General features: G+C 37.2%; 2 protein-coding genes and 1 long non-coding RNA gene across 3 annotated transcripts; 1 reads left to right on the forward strand and 2 right to left on the reverse strand.

Annotated features, from left to right (window-relative positions):
- Positions 1-3,226: 3,226 nt before the first annotated feature.
- LOC109067014 (dermatan-sulfate epimerase-like protein) lies at positions 3,227-8,047 on the reverse strand. The gene has a single exon (XM_042718321.1). The coding sequence runs from the start codon at positions 7,310-7,312 to the stop codon at positions 3,728-3,730; it is 3,585 nt and encodes a 1,194-aa protein (XP_042574255.1). The 5' UTR covers positions 7,313-8,047; the 3' UTR covers positions 3,227-3,727.
- A 448-nt stretch (positions 8,048-8,495) lies between these two features.
- On the reverse strand, positions 8,496-14,485 carry LOC109067015 (protein disulfide-isomerase TMX3-like). The gene is made up of 16 exons (XM_042718322.1): positions 14,332-14,485; positions 14,157-14,211; positions 13,746-13,785; positions 13,530-13,653; positions 12,736-12,781; positions 12,541-12,621; positions 12,309-12,408; positions 11,961-12,038; positions 11,821-11,887; positions 10,240-10,338; positions 9,822-9,879; positions 9,680-9,733; positions 9,529-9,585; positions 9,231-9,360; positions 9,079-9,147; positions 8,496-8,882 (listed from the first exon to the last, which is right to left on the reverse strand). Exons 1-16 carry the CDS (start codon positions 14,345-14,347, stop codon positions 8,658-8,660), a joined length of 1,299 nt encoding a protein of 432 aa, XP_042574256.1. The 5' UTR covers positions 14,348-14,485; the 3' UTR covers positions 8,496-8,657.
- Positions 10,657-11,827, forward strand: LOC109067016. The gene is made up of 3 exons (XR_002013751.2): positions 10,657-10,728; positions 11,005-11,060; positions 11,341-11,827. It is a non-coding gene; the product is annotated as an uncharacterized LOC109067016 (long non-coding RNA).
- Positions 14,486-14,930: the final 445 nt, after the last annotated feature.

A 14,930-nucleotide genomic window follows, 5' to 3' on the forward strand; every position in this document is an offset into this window, starting at 1 on the left:
TTGTCATGTGGCCTACAGCATCAACTGTGTCACTTAACTTACACGAACAAATCCTCTCCCATGGCCTCATGGGATACTAAAGTGTCCATCAGATGCACACTTCTGAATCTCACCAGAAATAGTAGTTCATCAGGGGACTACTATTTTGCCTACTGTTTATAAATACTGTGAATTTGGACATACTGTAGTACTCTGTTTACATAATGTGTGTGTGTGTGTGTGTGTGTGTGTGTGTGTGTGTGTGTGTACTACATAGCAGAGAAGTATACGATATATGATGCAGCCTAAGTGTTTTATTGTTCACATGACCAGACAAGTCAATTTATAAGCACTGCAAAAATGTTATAATTTTTTTGTACTATGCTGGAAGCACATGTAGTGAACCTTTTTTTTTCATTCACAAGAGAGAGTGTTAAAGGTCCACTGATCTCCAGTACGCCAACAAAGCCTCATCACTTCAGTCCCCCTGGACACCATAGAGTGCGGCAGAAAATCTGTCAGCCTTAAAAGAGCTTGTTGCTGAAATTGATTAGCATTTAGATTGTATCTAGTTTGATTCAAAGGAGGAGAGGCTACAGATGGTTTGAAAGCAGCAGATTTAAAGTAGATTCTGAAAACTGCCCGTAAATGGATGCATTTACACGCAAGTCATTTCATGTTTTCTTTTAGGCCCGTGTATCCTCCACCCCCGGAGCCCCGTCTGTTATCTAAAGTCCTCTGAGGGCTGCCTTTACTCACTTATCATATTTTTAGTTCTTAGTATTTAACAGTGCATTCATCTACTTCATGAGAGGTTCCTCTTTTGGGAGAAGCCTAAACCATGAGGTTTGATCTCAGATACTAATTTTATCATACGGTACATTTATTAGTATAAATTTAACATCCACTACAGCCGCATGACCATAAACCAAATGAAGTTCGTTCATCTTCTCCTTCCGAGACCATGTGCATTCTTCATTGCAATGGATAATGCTAAAACATGTTCCTATCAGTATGCTCTTTCCAAGGGCTTGACATTAAGAAGAATAAATAGCACTGGTTTCACAACACCACCTAATTCATCAAAGTCGCTGCCACGAGTACATGCCCAGTGTGAATGATCAAACACTAGCTGGGCTTTTGGCTCATGCTGAAGGCACTAGAAGGCATTAGAAGGCACAGGAACTGTCTGCTAATCAGGAAAACTATCAATCCCTTTCATGAGATGCATTAGAAGGCCACGGTTCTAGGGTTTCAATAGAAAAATCTGAAAACAAATCAATCTGGCAAAATCTAGCGAGGTACTTTGCATCGAGGCATGATTTGTTTATTTGAATGCATGAGCTGTTGATGTAACTTAACACACTGTCACTGTTTGGCTCTTCTGAATTAAAACCATTTGCAAAGTATTCATTAGCACATAGGAAACCACAGTAAGACTTACAATACAGCACACTGCTCAAGGCCTTACTCATCTCAGCTCTGTTAGTGTAAATGACAAGTATCTTTGAGTGTAAAGAGGAAATGTGTACTTGGCACCAAAGAGCAAGCTTTTTTTTCAGTCTTTACATGATTTGCTGCTGATAGAAGTGAAGTACTAGCTACTGATAATAAATTCCTGCTCAAGTGCATGTTGTAGGATCTTTATTTATCTGCTGCCCTCTGCTGGCAACGTTCTATGAGGAATTCTAGGTTTTGAATTGTAGCCAAAATCTTTCATTCTCCTCTTTTGTGAGGTCTGTTGCTGACATACTGAATTCATTTTTATCTCCAGAAACCACCGGCTAACACTGTTTTAACTCCAATGTGCTAATTTAATAATATAATTAGGCCTAAACATAAAATGTGGTTTAAAAAAAAAAAAGGAAAAAGTTGAGGTACTGCAGGAAGGAAAGAGTGCTTCATCTTAGAATGACAATAACTTTCATTCATATATATATATATATATATATATATATATATATATATATATATATATATATATATATATATATATATATATATATATTTATTTTTTTTTTTTTTTTTTTTTTTTTTACGCATTTTTTTTTTTTTTTTTTTTTTTTTACGCAATTCTAACATTTGTAGATTTTTGTGAAGTAATTGTGAATTTTAATACTTTTTTATAAGTGTTTAAATTTTTTTTGTTTTATAATTTTTATACAATACATGAAAAGCCATCATTTATGGGAATATGCATTGCCCTTACTGTTTTATTTATTTATTTCAATTTGTTTCATGTTTATTTCCTGTTTATTTATGTTCAGAAATATTAGATTTGTACCTGTTTTCTTCCACCTATTTCCTTTTCTGTAAAATTTGTTTAAAAAATATCAAACCCAGTGTCAAGTTTAATGTGATGATTCATTACATTCTCCTCAATGGTACAAATAAAAGGTACATGTTACACTGTGTTCTTGCCTTGCACCATATTTTTACTTCTGTTTTTCAAAAACTGCTTTGTGCCAGTCATATAAAATTGTAATAATTATAAAAAATACCAATAATTAAAAATAAATAAATAAAAATAAAAAACACACCATATGGTAGACATGCTGGGGACCTACACAAGCAGCAGTATGGTCTAATGTAGAGACTGGCTCTGCTTGCATTTAGCATTTAACTTAATATTCTCCATACAGCCTTTATTCTATGAAAAATTGCTTGCTGAGTTTAGTCCGAAAGCACGCTGGGCACAAAGGAGTGACTCTGCAAATAGCACCACAAACACACAAGCAGCTCTTGCAAATGTTTTAAAAGTATCACATAAATTGTCGTTATTTTCCTCCATTTCAGTTATCCCACAGTGATGATTACACTCCATATGCATGTGGTGCCATGGAAAATCCATTTGCATTGTGGCTTTTAAAACATTTCATATTACTTGTCTCTTAAAACTGCATTAAAAGTTACCCATTAAGATGAGAAATATGATGTTTTGTGGTTTTACTTGTTTGGGTTATTAAATGTTCCATTTATGATTACATCATGAGCAAAAAATAAAATTTTCAGAAAAGAAAGATGGATTTGCTATTGGTGTTTGATATACAGTTTATATAATGATGCAAAGAAACAACAGAAAACATATTCACATACCAAAAAAAAAAAGACAAGTGATGTGTTAAGACCTTTGTCCCTTCGAGACAATAAAGTGATTTGATTGTACAGTCACAGAGTGAACACTTCTTTGCACATTTATGCATTTGTTTGTAGATTTTTGTATTTGATCTTGCAATTTTTTATTAGTAATACAATTTTTTCTTAGAATTGAAGATGAGGCAGACTCACAACTTTGGGATTTTTAAACATTACTCTTCTAAATCAATCAATAAGTTCTCTTGGTTAAAAAAAATGACGATGAAATGACATTCAGTTCACTTATAATAACATAATTATAACATATCTCACAATGCAACACTGGAAAATATTGTGAGCCGCCCATCTGGTGGGAAATACCATCATTTTGTCTTCCAGTCAAACTGAATGTATTTGTAATCCAAGTTTTGCATCTGTTCCCCATCTTCATTGGTGAGTAATCACTTTTTGTTCTTTAGCATATCTAGACATTCTAGCCTCAGTTTTGTCTGGAAGATTTAAATAATACATAAACATTGCTTAAATAAACTGGAATCAGAGCACAAAAAACTGGTCATATGACTGATTGCAGAGAAGGCAACATTTAGAGGAATCATACTGACATATTGTACTTATATAATCTTTAGGCACAGTATGAAAAATGCTAAAACATTTACAAAGTAGAATGACGGACTATATGTCTTTTATAACCCAGCTTCTCCATCACAGGCCAGCATGTGTCCTCAATGAGTTTAATTTCATCTACAGCCATATTCTCCTTCCACATGTTGATTTTGGCAGGTGATATATCTTCTTCATATATCAGATTATACAGATTTGTAGATGTAGCAAATGTCAGCTGGTTCAACGCAGCTGGCGCAACTGGTATTCCAAGAAAGTTATGTATCTTTCTTGCTGTCTCTTCAGGAAAATATACAACATCTTCAAATTTGACTATAAGGTAAGTTTGTGGGGGAAGGCTTGCGCTCACCTTGAGCCCTGCTGAATTGTGAGCCAGCCATAGCTGAGCTAGCAGACGTACAGGGTTGGGATCTGGCTGGGAGAGGATCTTCTTTAAAGAAAGGAACTGTGAGTCCACTATAGCACAACCCTGATCCACACCATCAATGTTCTGCTTAAAAATGTTGACAATGTGCCTTTTAATATTCTTACGTAAGTACAGGCTTGGCTTGCTGCTGTAGAGCATTAGATAAATCCATGCACGTGGGTCTCTGACCACATGAACTGAGCGAAGTGAGTGACCTATAACCTCTTGGAGATACGGCATCTTCAAGAACCAGCCTCCACTGCCCATGTTCAGCACTGGCCGGGCATTTGGGAACTTCACCAGGTGCTGCCTGAGCTCTTGTATGTATGCAATGTCCATATGGGCACCCTTGCCGCCCCCTGTCCTTGTTTGCTCTGACAGCAGCATCCTTCTCTTTCTTTGTCCCTTTTCTTTTACTTTGTTCTCTGTTTCATCATTGCTCTGTTGCAACTGAATGTTTTGCAGGTGCAGTTTCACATTGTGGACTACGGAATGGAACCACCCCTGAATGACTCGAAATCGTCCATTTTGCGCATCTGCTTTGGACCACTCGCAAGCGTCCACCAGAGAGATGAAAGGAGATATGGGGAACCGCAAGTAGGTTGAAGGGACCCGAAGGTATACAAATTCAGAGCTATTATCGAAAAGGTGCTGAAGGATCTCTGCACCTGAGCCCGGCATGGATGTAATCGTGATGATGGGGAGCAGGTCATGGACGCTAGAGTCTGTTCCATCATATATGCTGCTGTCTTTTGACTTAACATTGCATAAGAGCTGTTCGCAGCCATAAAAAACAGACAAAAGTTCAGTCACCCACAAAAACAACACACAGACCAGAGTGCAATGAATAAGCATATTGAACGACACATGAAACTTCCTTTTTTTCATTACGAAAGCTAAAGCAAAACATAAAGTCAGCGCCGCAGAGAGGTTTACCAGCAATCCAAAGTCAAACACAAAATCTTTTGCATCTTGACTTGGCAAGGTTTGAATTCCCCGGCCAAACTGAACTACTCTTCTGTTGTCTTCTGTTTTAGCAAAGCCTGCAAAGCCCAAGTAGCCATGTCTGGCCTCAATGTCTTCGTAGTTTGTTACCACGGACACAACAGTCTCTGTGTCATTAAGAGTCACTGATATTTTGACTCCATTTTTACTGTTGTCTATGAATCTACAGTCCGAGACCTTGACGTATGGGCCATGCATCAAATAAGCCACTCTAGTGACAGTGTTCTCCATGGGAAAGGTCACGTTTATGTACTGCGTCCATCTCTTTTTGAATTCAGCAGCCTGTTCTGCCTCTTGTATCCTGGCAATGGGGCTGGACCCTTGAGCGTCCAGCCAAAACATTTTGTAATGTGCATCCCACACATCCATCAGAGCCCCATTGTATTTTCCAAATGATCTGTGAGGAACGTACCTGAAATCAATGTCAAGGTTGTGAAAAAACGCACTGAGAGAACTGAGAGGGGAGAGCTTGTGTTTCTCAATGTGGTCCAGAACAAGTAATGTTTGAGAGTTGAGGAGCACAAGTGCTCGATACACACTTTTTAGCTTCATGGCAGATGAATAGGCCGACACAGACTCTCCACTCACAAACAACATGTCCTGATGTGATGAAGCTGCAATGACCTCCCCAGCAGTATCCCCAACTTCCTTTTCTCCCCATCGTAGCCACTTTGAACATTCCCCCAACTGTCCTTCCCATGGCTGCATACACTGGCTGGTGGGTGAGGGGGCAAATACCAGCACATTGTTAAGATAACTGTATTTAGGACCATACAAGGCCTCAGAAACAAACACCAGTCCATTTGGAGCAAAAGTAAAGGAGTTTTGATCAGGGTGCTCGTGCCCGGGGTTAAAGTTCGTCCAGCCTTCTACCCAAGAGTAAGGTTGTGCATGGACAATATCATACACTGCTCGCCCTCCTAATTTTCCAGATTTAAATGACACAAAGGTATTACCTTGAGCTTGAGGTAACCCTGCCCCATACGTCACCACACCCCAGTTGGAGAAAATGTGCATAGTTGCTTTGTTAAAGTCAGGTGGAGGCTGTGGAGTTAAAGCAGAGTCATACCATATGTATTCTGTATGTAAAGTAGCCCAGCGTTGGGCTGCTGATTGCATCATGGGTCCATCTTTAGGACGATGCTTCCTAATCTGCTCTGCCAGCCAGTTTCCTGAGCCATTTCGGATCACGTATGCATCCAGAAATACAAGCTGGCTCTCTGGCCCATAGAACCAGTTGTAATTGGAGTCTGCAATGCCAACCGTTCTTTGAAATCCAGGAAGCAGTGTAGCAAAGTAAAACATGAAGTGAGCTCTGAGCCAGTTGTTCTGTGAGTTGTCAATTTGAAAATGACGCAATGCTAAATAAACATACTGAGTGATGGATTTTGCTGTGTAGCTACCATACGCAACACCCTCATCGAGAGAGCCATCGACAATGTGGCTGAGAAGGAACATGGTCTTTTCCATGTAGTTCACTGATATTTGCTTCCATATCATGGTCTCTGGATCATTATGTTCCCCTGCCACAAGAGCACCAATGAGAATGGCAAGTATATTAGTTGTCTGGTGGTTCTGTAGAAACTGCTTCCCCCATCCTCTGTGCTTGGAAAGCTCGAAAAGCTCCTCAGTAACAGATCGTATTTTCCTGAGATATCGCAGTCTTCTGCGGGTGTCAAGAAAGGTGTAAATGAAATCATATGCCGTGGCAAATCCAGTGAGGGAGTGGGCAATGGGAACCTCATCATTTGGCGCACTGGACACCGTCCAATCTGGATACTCCACCATTCGGTCCATGTACTCAATCAAAAACTGAGAGGCAGTAGCATCCTCAGGTTGAAGCAGACAGTATAATGCAAGAGGGGGCAAATTGTTACCATAAATCTCATTCCATTTCTTGCCAAAATCCTCATGGCTCACCGGAGGCTGGTAAACAGCTGCATTGGATAACATAACAGAAACAGCATTCCGAATAACTTTAAATACGTGTCTATGTGTGGTGGTGGCCCTCTGTTTCATCAAACGCAATTCTGTCTGATCAAAGTATAGCTTGGGGTGAAGGTGTGCTGACAAGGTGGTATTGTCTGTTTGGTGTTCATTCAAGGACACATATCTGTCTGAGGCAGACGAAATTCCACAGAAAGCAAGTCCCACAGCCAAGACACAGAGCAGAACCGCAGACCTCTGCATGTTTTCCATGACCATGATCCAAGAAACAGATGTGGTGCTTCTCTCTTCGAGAGCTCCTCCTGCAAAGCGCCCAAAAATTCGTTATTAGTCCTTTCAAGCAAAAAAACAAATGCCTATGGCGGTATTTATGTAGCCAGTAGGCGTCCGCATTTCCTTGAAAAAAACAAAAACGTGTTTTTAACTCCCATAAATGGTTATCCGGATAAACGAAAACTTGATAAACCCACGCAAAACATTTATTTGTACGCTGTTGTATTATTTAACCGGATACAAAAAGTTATTTTCAGTCTATTTAAAATGACATCCTCACGAAGTGCCATAACGGAAATATAATAAATGCAGAGATGTGTCAAAGAAACTTCCGTTTTCAGAATCCGTCATTACAAGTTTGATCCTCTGCTTCCCGCTGATCTTATGGAAGAAAAGTTGCAGCGTTCTGCAGTAACTATTCACAGCACCATGTAAAGTCACTCTTAACTTCTTTTTCTCATCTTGTGACACAAGAAGCGATATAATCCATTAATCCACTCTGAGGTGAAGGAAACGTACCGCATGCTGTGTCGTTGTGGTGATGGTTTCTAATTTGATCTGAAGCAAAGACTTATCAGAAGAATCCACATTGCCATTTCAATGTCACTTTTTAGACTTTAGAGTTATATTTCCTGTATCAAATTCTTCTTCTGCAACAAAACTGTCCCCAGTGTTGTAAGTCAAGTCGCTTTTTTCCATTTCCCAAGTTATCTAGTACAACTATCAGTCGGCATATGCAATTTTTAATATGGTCGATAGATGGCGTTGTAATATCACTTTGAGTGGTTTATTAAACCATATTTCCGGTATTCATGTCGTTTTATTTATAATTAATCCACTAATTAAACGAATTTGCTATTCAGATATAAAGTACAGTTTCATATTAAAGATTTAATATAATTTAGCCACAAGTCAGAATATCATATAGTTTGAGCAATTTGACTTTAAGCAGACGCAGGTCATACAGTAATGTGAAAAGCATGTCCTCTTTCATACTTACAAAAAAATAAAAGAAACAATACACAGGGAACTCCAACAAAAAGCACAATAAAATAGTGAACATAAATATGAACCCAACTGGAGTAGCTACATCATACACGCAGCTATGTCCATGTGTGTTGTACTAATTTGATTTAAATGATTTAGACTTTCATGTGATGGAGGCTAAATAAAATAAATTAGGTTAATTTAAGTTACTTGAACTTTATTTGATGAAGAAACCAACCACAAAATACTGTATACTGGGAAGACGATTTATAAAAAAGGGAAAAACAGTAATACATGTAATGATATGGTACAGATTAACATGATCCTATTTCAACAGTCCATGTTAATCCTCCTTCTTTGCTTCTTCGGTTTTTTCTGTACTGTTAGGCTGCAATTCTATTGGCTTCTTCCCACGTGCATCCAAAACAGGACTTGCTGTAGCTCCTTCCACAGGTTTCTCATCATCCGCTGGTACAGCAGTACATGTACCCCAGATAACCAGCCCAACTATCCCCACTGGTAGTCCAAACACAAAACAGGAGAAGAATGGAGCTGCCTGGAACATCGACTGAGATCAGGGAGATTTATATTAGTTACTAGGACAACGGTGACCTAAATATTAGTCTCAAGCAAATATTAGATGAGGATGTGATCAGCTGTGTGTTTTGGTTTTGGTGTGTTAAGCTTTTAGTAAATATTTGGGGAAAAAATATTAAGAGTAAATCTATCCTTTTGCTAAAATAAAGAGTGTTAGTCGGTCTTACCACCACAGTAGACTTAGCTTTATAGAGAGATCTCTTAGAGTGCTGCAAAAATCCATTTCCCCCTAGTAGCTGATTGGGGAAAACGGGAATTTTATTAGAAAAGATTTTATAGGACAGAAAAGATAGACATGAAATTATCTCCCTTCACATACCTTTGCACTGCCATCCAGAACACTGTTTAAGAATCGAAGTAAATCCTCAGTGGTCTCAATCTTACTTTCTGGTAGACAGTATCCATCAATGGTCATATTTAACACAATGATGGAGGGCATCTCAACTTCTCTGAAAAGAAACATGTTAGTGGTGATTATACGCACAAATTAGACTTCTGTAATATATTTTTGTAGATGTCTGAAATATACATCATTTTGTTATTATCTATATCAGTGGTTTTAAATACAGTTCCAGCACCTTGAACTTCCTAAAATATTTGTGTCCAATTCAACTCACCCCATAATTAAACCATTGATATATTCATTACCATCCATAAAGCCAAACTGGTAATCACTAGGAGAAAAAAAAAATCAATATTGTCTTTGTTAACAAATAATTCAGGTATTTGGCACCTTCTCTTCATGCTCCATATAAATTTGCCACTTACCTTTTGTAATGATCTCTGTATTCAGTCGACAGTGTTTCCATCAGAGTTTTGTAACTAAAGAGATAAATTTTGAGTTTAAGAGTCAAAAGAATGGGGGGGGGGGGGGGGGGTGGGGGGGGGGCATTTTTCTGATGTTGCTTACCGAATGCTTTCTTCAGATGGATTCTTCTCATCCACTACTGCCAGCGCCACAAGTTTACCTTTGAGGGAAGTGTGAGAAATGAACAGCAACACAATAAATTATTTATGAACACAAAGCTCACATAATTACAATCTGTCAAAGCATCTTCACACATGAATACTGGATCTTGGGAGAAATTAATCATGCCAGTTATGTTTTATCACCGAGTAGCAGAATTATTGCAATTACAAAAAAAAGTGATAATTAATTATGCAGTTTGTTAACTGTAAAGGGTATAAGAAAATAAGACAAAATAAAAAAGTAAAAAAATATATATATAATAGTAATAATAATTATATATATATATATATATATATATATATACATATATACATATATATATATATATATATATATATATGGAGAAAAACAGGCTTACTTAGTTCTCCCATCTGGTACAGACTGAAGCTGTCAATTTGGAAGTAAGAGGGAAAACGTTCTCGATTTATCCAGAAAGACAAATCACCATCAAGAAATTCTATAAGAATGATAAGACAGGTGATATTAAACTTAATAATACTTTATGTACATTTAATGTGTTCATGTATTAAATGTAGCCCTGCACTTTTTAAATGTCGCCATCAAGCATGTGCAAATAATATGCAAAGTAAAAGTACTCAGAAATGATTAATCTAAAATATGTAATCATGAGAAACAAATGATCTTTTATTTTATTAACAAAAAGTGTTTCTGTTCACTGACTGTGCATTAAATTATGCAAAATATGTTACTTGCACACAGTCAAGCTGTTGACTTAAAGGGTGTATATTGGATGTTAGCCCAGACGAAATGTTCAGAGTAAGCCACATGACAGAAGAGAGCTGGAACGCTTTACTGTCTCTGTATTCTCATCTTTTGGAACAGAATGGTAAGACAGTAATTACTGTAATTATAATGTGATCTAACAAAAGGTTTTTCTCTTGTACACATACAAGAACCTGTGTATAACCATGGGTAAGTACTTCTAACATACTAGTACTTTTAATGTTAATAAGGTAACTTTAAATCCAGTGCCCTAAATGGCCGAATTATGCTGGGAAAACATACATATACCAGATATATTGGTGTGCTGTGACCAGCAATCTTTTAAAGATTTTTGTTACAACTTTTTTGTGCCTTTGTTTTTTTATGCCTCTGTTTTTAGGAGGATTACCATGTGATTTCTGTTACAAAAAGGGATAATAAAGTAAATATTTTCAGGTAAGTGATTCATAAACTTATTTGCAAAAGGTCTATGTATCACGTACACTTGCTCAAAAGAGAGAATGATTTGTAGAGTGTGCTCACATCACAATGTCTTTGTGTTTTTCAAATTAATTATTTCTAATATTGTAATGTGCAAACTGTATTTTTTTTTTTTAAGTTAACCTGACAATTGAGCTGGCCATAATATGGCACTATATTCCGGAACAAAAAACCTTAACATTCATTTCTTTTTAGGTAATCTGGAAGATATTAATGCATTATATATCTCCTGCAGATGCTACATTCTACACCTTGTGTTTTAACCTTGCTCCATGGATGTGCTAACTATTCATATCCTGGAGGACTCATCTGACAGTGCAGTGTTTTGGGTCCAGGTTCAGTGTGCTGATCCTTTCCTGCTAAACTACTGGCTCCAGAAGACCTTCTTCAACAATGGGGAAGTCCAACAGATCAACACCCTGAGGATAAACGGCTGTCGTGGGCTATTGTTTGTTTTGAGGGTGCTGCATCGTTCTTCACGCCTCCCTAATTCCCATTATTGGTGCCCTTTCCTAGTGACACTCTGCCTCGATGCCCTGGCTTTTCACTACCACCTCCCCTCTGTGCCCCAGTGGAACGGCACCCTTCGAGAGGCGATGAGAGGAAACAGCCTGGAGCTCAGGCGCTGAGAGACTATGAGATTTTGCTGCTTACATTCCTATTAGTTTCAGATGTTCGCTTACTAAAGTGATGCACTGCAAGTAGTACATCTTACCATTGTAAAGGTAGTACGTCCTGTCTTTGAACACAGCAACAGCGGGAACATCCTGCAGAGTGACTGCCTTTGGAAACAATCAATAATGAATTGAATCGATTTGTTTTGAGCTACAGAGGTATTTTAAGTGAAGGTCTTACCTTTGGAAGGACTTCCTCAGATGCAGTGAAAAAATATGTGTGGACAATATACTCAGTAGCAGCTTTGTAGTATTCTTTCTGTTTAAAAAAAAAAAAAAAAAAACGTACATTGCATTTCAATAATAGTATATTATATTAACCATTTCTATATAACTATGCATTACCTAGCAGAAAATCTATTCACTTAGTTTATTTATAAAACAATAAAACTTTTAAATAAAGTACTATCCAGAAGCAGTGGTAGTTGTGAATGCTGCAGTGTTCAATAATTTGCATTTCATTCCTATTCCGTCATAATTCATTCATTGTCCATAAATATGACCGTTATTAATTTTACATAATGTTTACCTTAAGGAGCGACTCCCCTCCAATGTAAACAAAGATAAGATCGTGACGACTCATAACATGCTGGAACAACTGAACACTAGAGAGTTTTCTTACCACAGGTCTAGGTTAAAGAAAAAAGGACAAGGGGATAGCATGAGGAGAATTATAACTAGCATTGACATGAGACTAAAATCTATGCAGAACACGAGAGACACAAGACAATTCATTATAGTGAAATTTACTCCACAATTACCCTGAAACTCTGTTGGTGAATTCAATAATAGCATCCTTTGTTCTAGGCCCTTTGTAGTCAAAAGACAGCTCTCCTTTAAACTTATTAAAAAAATAAAATAAAAAAATAAAAAACAGAACACAATCAAATACAAATCATACAGCATGAACAATTCATGGTTATTAATTTAGAGATTATAATTAGGCATTAACTCACATTTTTATGGTTGGATATCCACGAATATTAAACTCTGAAGCAATACCTAAGGACAGAGAAATTAAGCGTTCTAGTTTATAAACCAGTAAAAAACAAAATATATGGAGATAATAATAGTGCTATTCAGGTTATTAGTTGAAGTGTTTTGTTAGCTATATCATTAGTAAATCACAGTTAATTATTGTTGATTTGCTTTGATTTTTTTTAACTGTCTAGTCTAGTCTAAATTAATGTAATTAATAACAGAGTGTACTCGTGGTGGGGGGTAAAACACAAGACATGGGCTACAATTCATTCACCCAGAAAGCTTGCGCAAACTTAATAATAAGAAGATTATGAAGTCGGAAGACAATGGCAGCAAAAGGCAGACACTGAACAACCTAATTCCAAGAAACTAAAGGGATTTCGAATTGCTGAAATGCAAGTTATGCCATATGGCCATCTGGTTAACAAGATACAGACTCCACACAAACTTTGCATACAGTTTAACGAACTGAGTCTCGTGAACCCATGAGGCCTGCTTAACTAATCCCATTAAACAGCAGGTAAGCCTATCCTGCCATTTAAGTAGCATACTAATTGGTTGCTAAGAAGTAGCCCGGTGTGGCATTACCATTACTGTCATCTCAAACCAAGCTACAGCAGGAGATATAACTGTGATCTACTGTAAGTATCCTTGGGGGGTTGGGGGGTGCAGTCCTTGCTAATCTTAAATATAATTTTAGATGCACAATCAATGTAATTAAAGCTTTCCAACATACACACTTTACTGTGAACATGTGAACTGAACCCACTTGTGTGCACTGTGCTATCAATCTTGCCAACATTAACAGAGGAGCCCATACTCTTCAGCTCTGCACCGACTTCATGCCATATTGGCTCAAATGTGTGACAGTATGCACACCAAGGCGCATAAAACTGCAATATAAAAAAATGAAATGTCAAAAAATTACAAAGCAAACACATCACACAACATAAAACTGCATAAATTGTACTGCATACACTCTCACCTCCACCAGCCAGAGTTCATGCTTTAGGTAGTCCTTAAACCTGTAAAAGGGACTTATTAATGCAATCACACATTGATTTATTTATATCTATCTATCTACGCAATAAGTAATATAACAAACCACAGGCCTTGACAAATTACAGTTGCCTGCAGGCATCCCTTGACTATTTACAACGCAGCAAGTGCAAGAGTGTCTTGTTACTTTTATAAAATGGTTCCCACATAATAAAATATAGTGTGAAAAAGGATATTAAAAACACAAATTTCCATCTAACCTCTATTTTATTAAGCAGACTCATAAAGAGCTATTTCTTCCAGTAGAAGATCTCCGTACGTTGCTATGCAACGACGCTCTGACTACACCTTCACTACTAAAGCACAAGTTAGTACCTTTCCAATGTAAAACACTTACTTGTCATCGAGTTCCTCCACGTATCCTGACACCACAGCAATGACCGACAGAAGCGCTATTAAAAAGAAACGCAGTGGCATACAGATTTCGTGTCAGTCAATCGTGTTAAAGAGATTTGTATTTTGCCGTTTATGTTAGCGAATATGGTGTCCATACAATTACTAAGCGTTCATACCTGTAAGGTTTCTCATTCTTGCTATCCTTTTATCTTGTCATTAACCGCGCAATAGCCTTGAAATGTTACAGGCAGCAGAGTCAGTGTTAGGTTAGTGACATAATCATCGGACTAGTAGTAGCCTAAGCTCTTGGCCGATTGACTAGATTAACCTTACCCTTCTTTGCCCCGAGGAGTAGGAACGGACAGAATTAGGCCACAAATTTATTCTGGCCAAGCGGTGAACGTTTCATTGCGCCACTTTAATTCCTTTAAACCTTTGAATAGTGTGATTATACACTAAATATCAAACTCAACCATTTATTATATTTTTATTATATATTATTGTGTTGTTGTTGTTGTTATGATCACTTTATTTAGGTGATTTTACGTGACAATAAATAAATAAATAAATAATTGTTTGGTACAGTGTTGCAAAACACTTGCTGCTATTGAAGTAAAATACGGGTAAGGTTTGAGACAGGTTATGTGGTATAGTTAGGTTTAATGGAAAATTGTTAGAAACTAATTTAAGATGTAATTGCATATATATATATATATATATATATATATATATATATATATATATATATATATATATATATATATATATATAATTT

Source organism: Cyprinus carpio, chromosome B2 (genome assembly GCF_018340385.1).
Source record: "Cyprinus carpio isolate SPL01 chromosome B2, ASM1834038v1, whole genome shotgun sequence".
NCBI classification, from domain to species: Eukaryota; Metazoa; Chordata; class Actinopteri; order Cypriniformes; family Cyprinidae; genus Cyprinus; species Cyprinus carpio.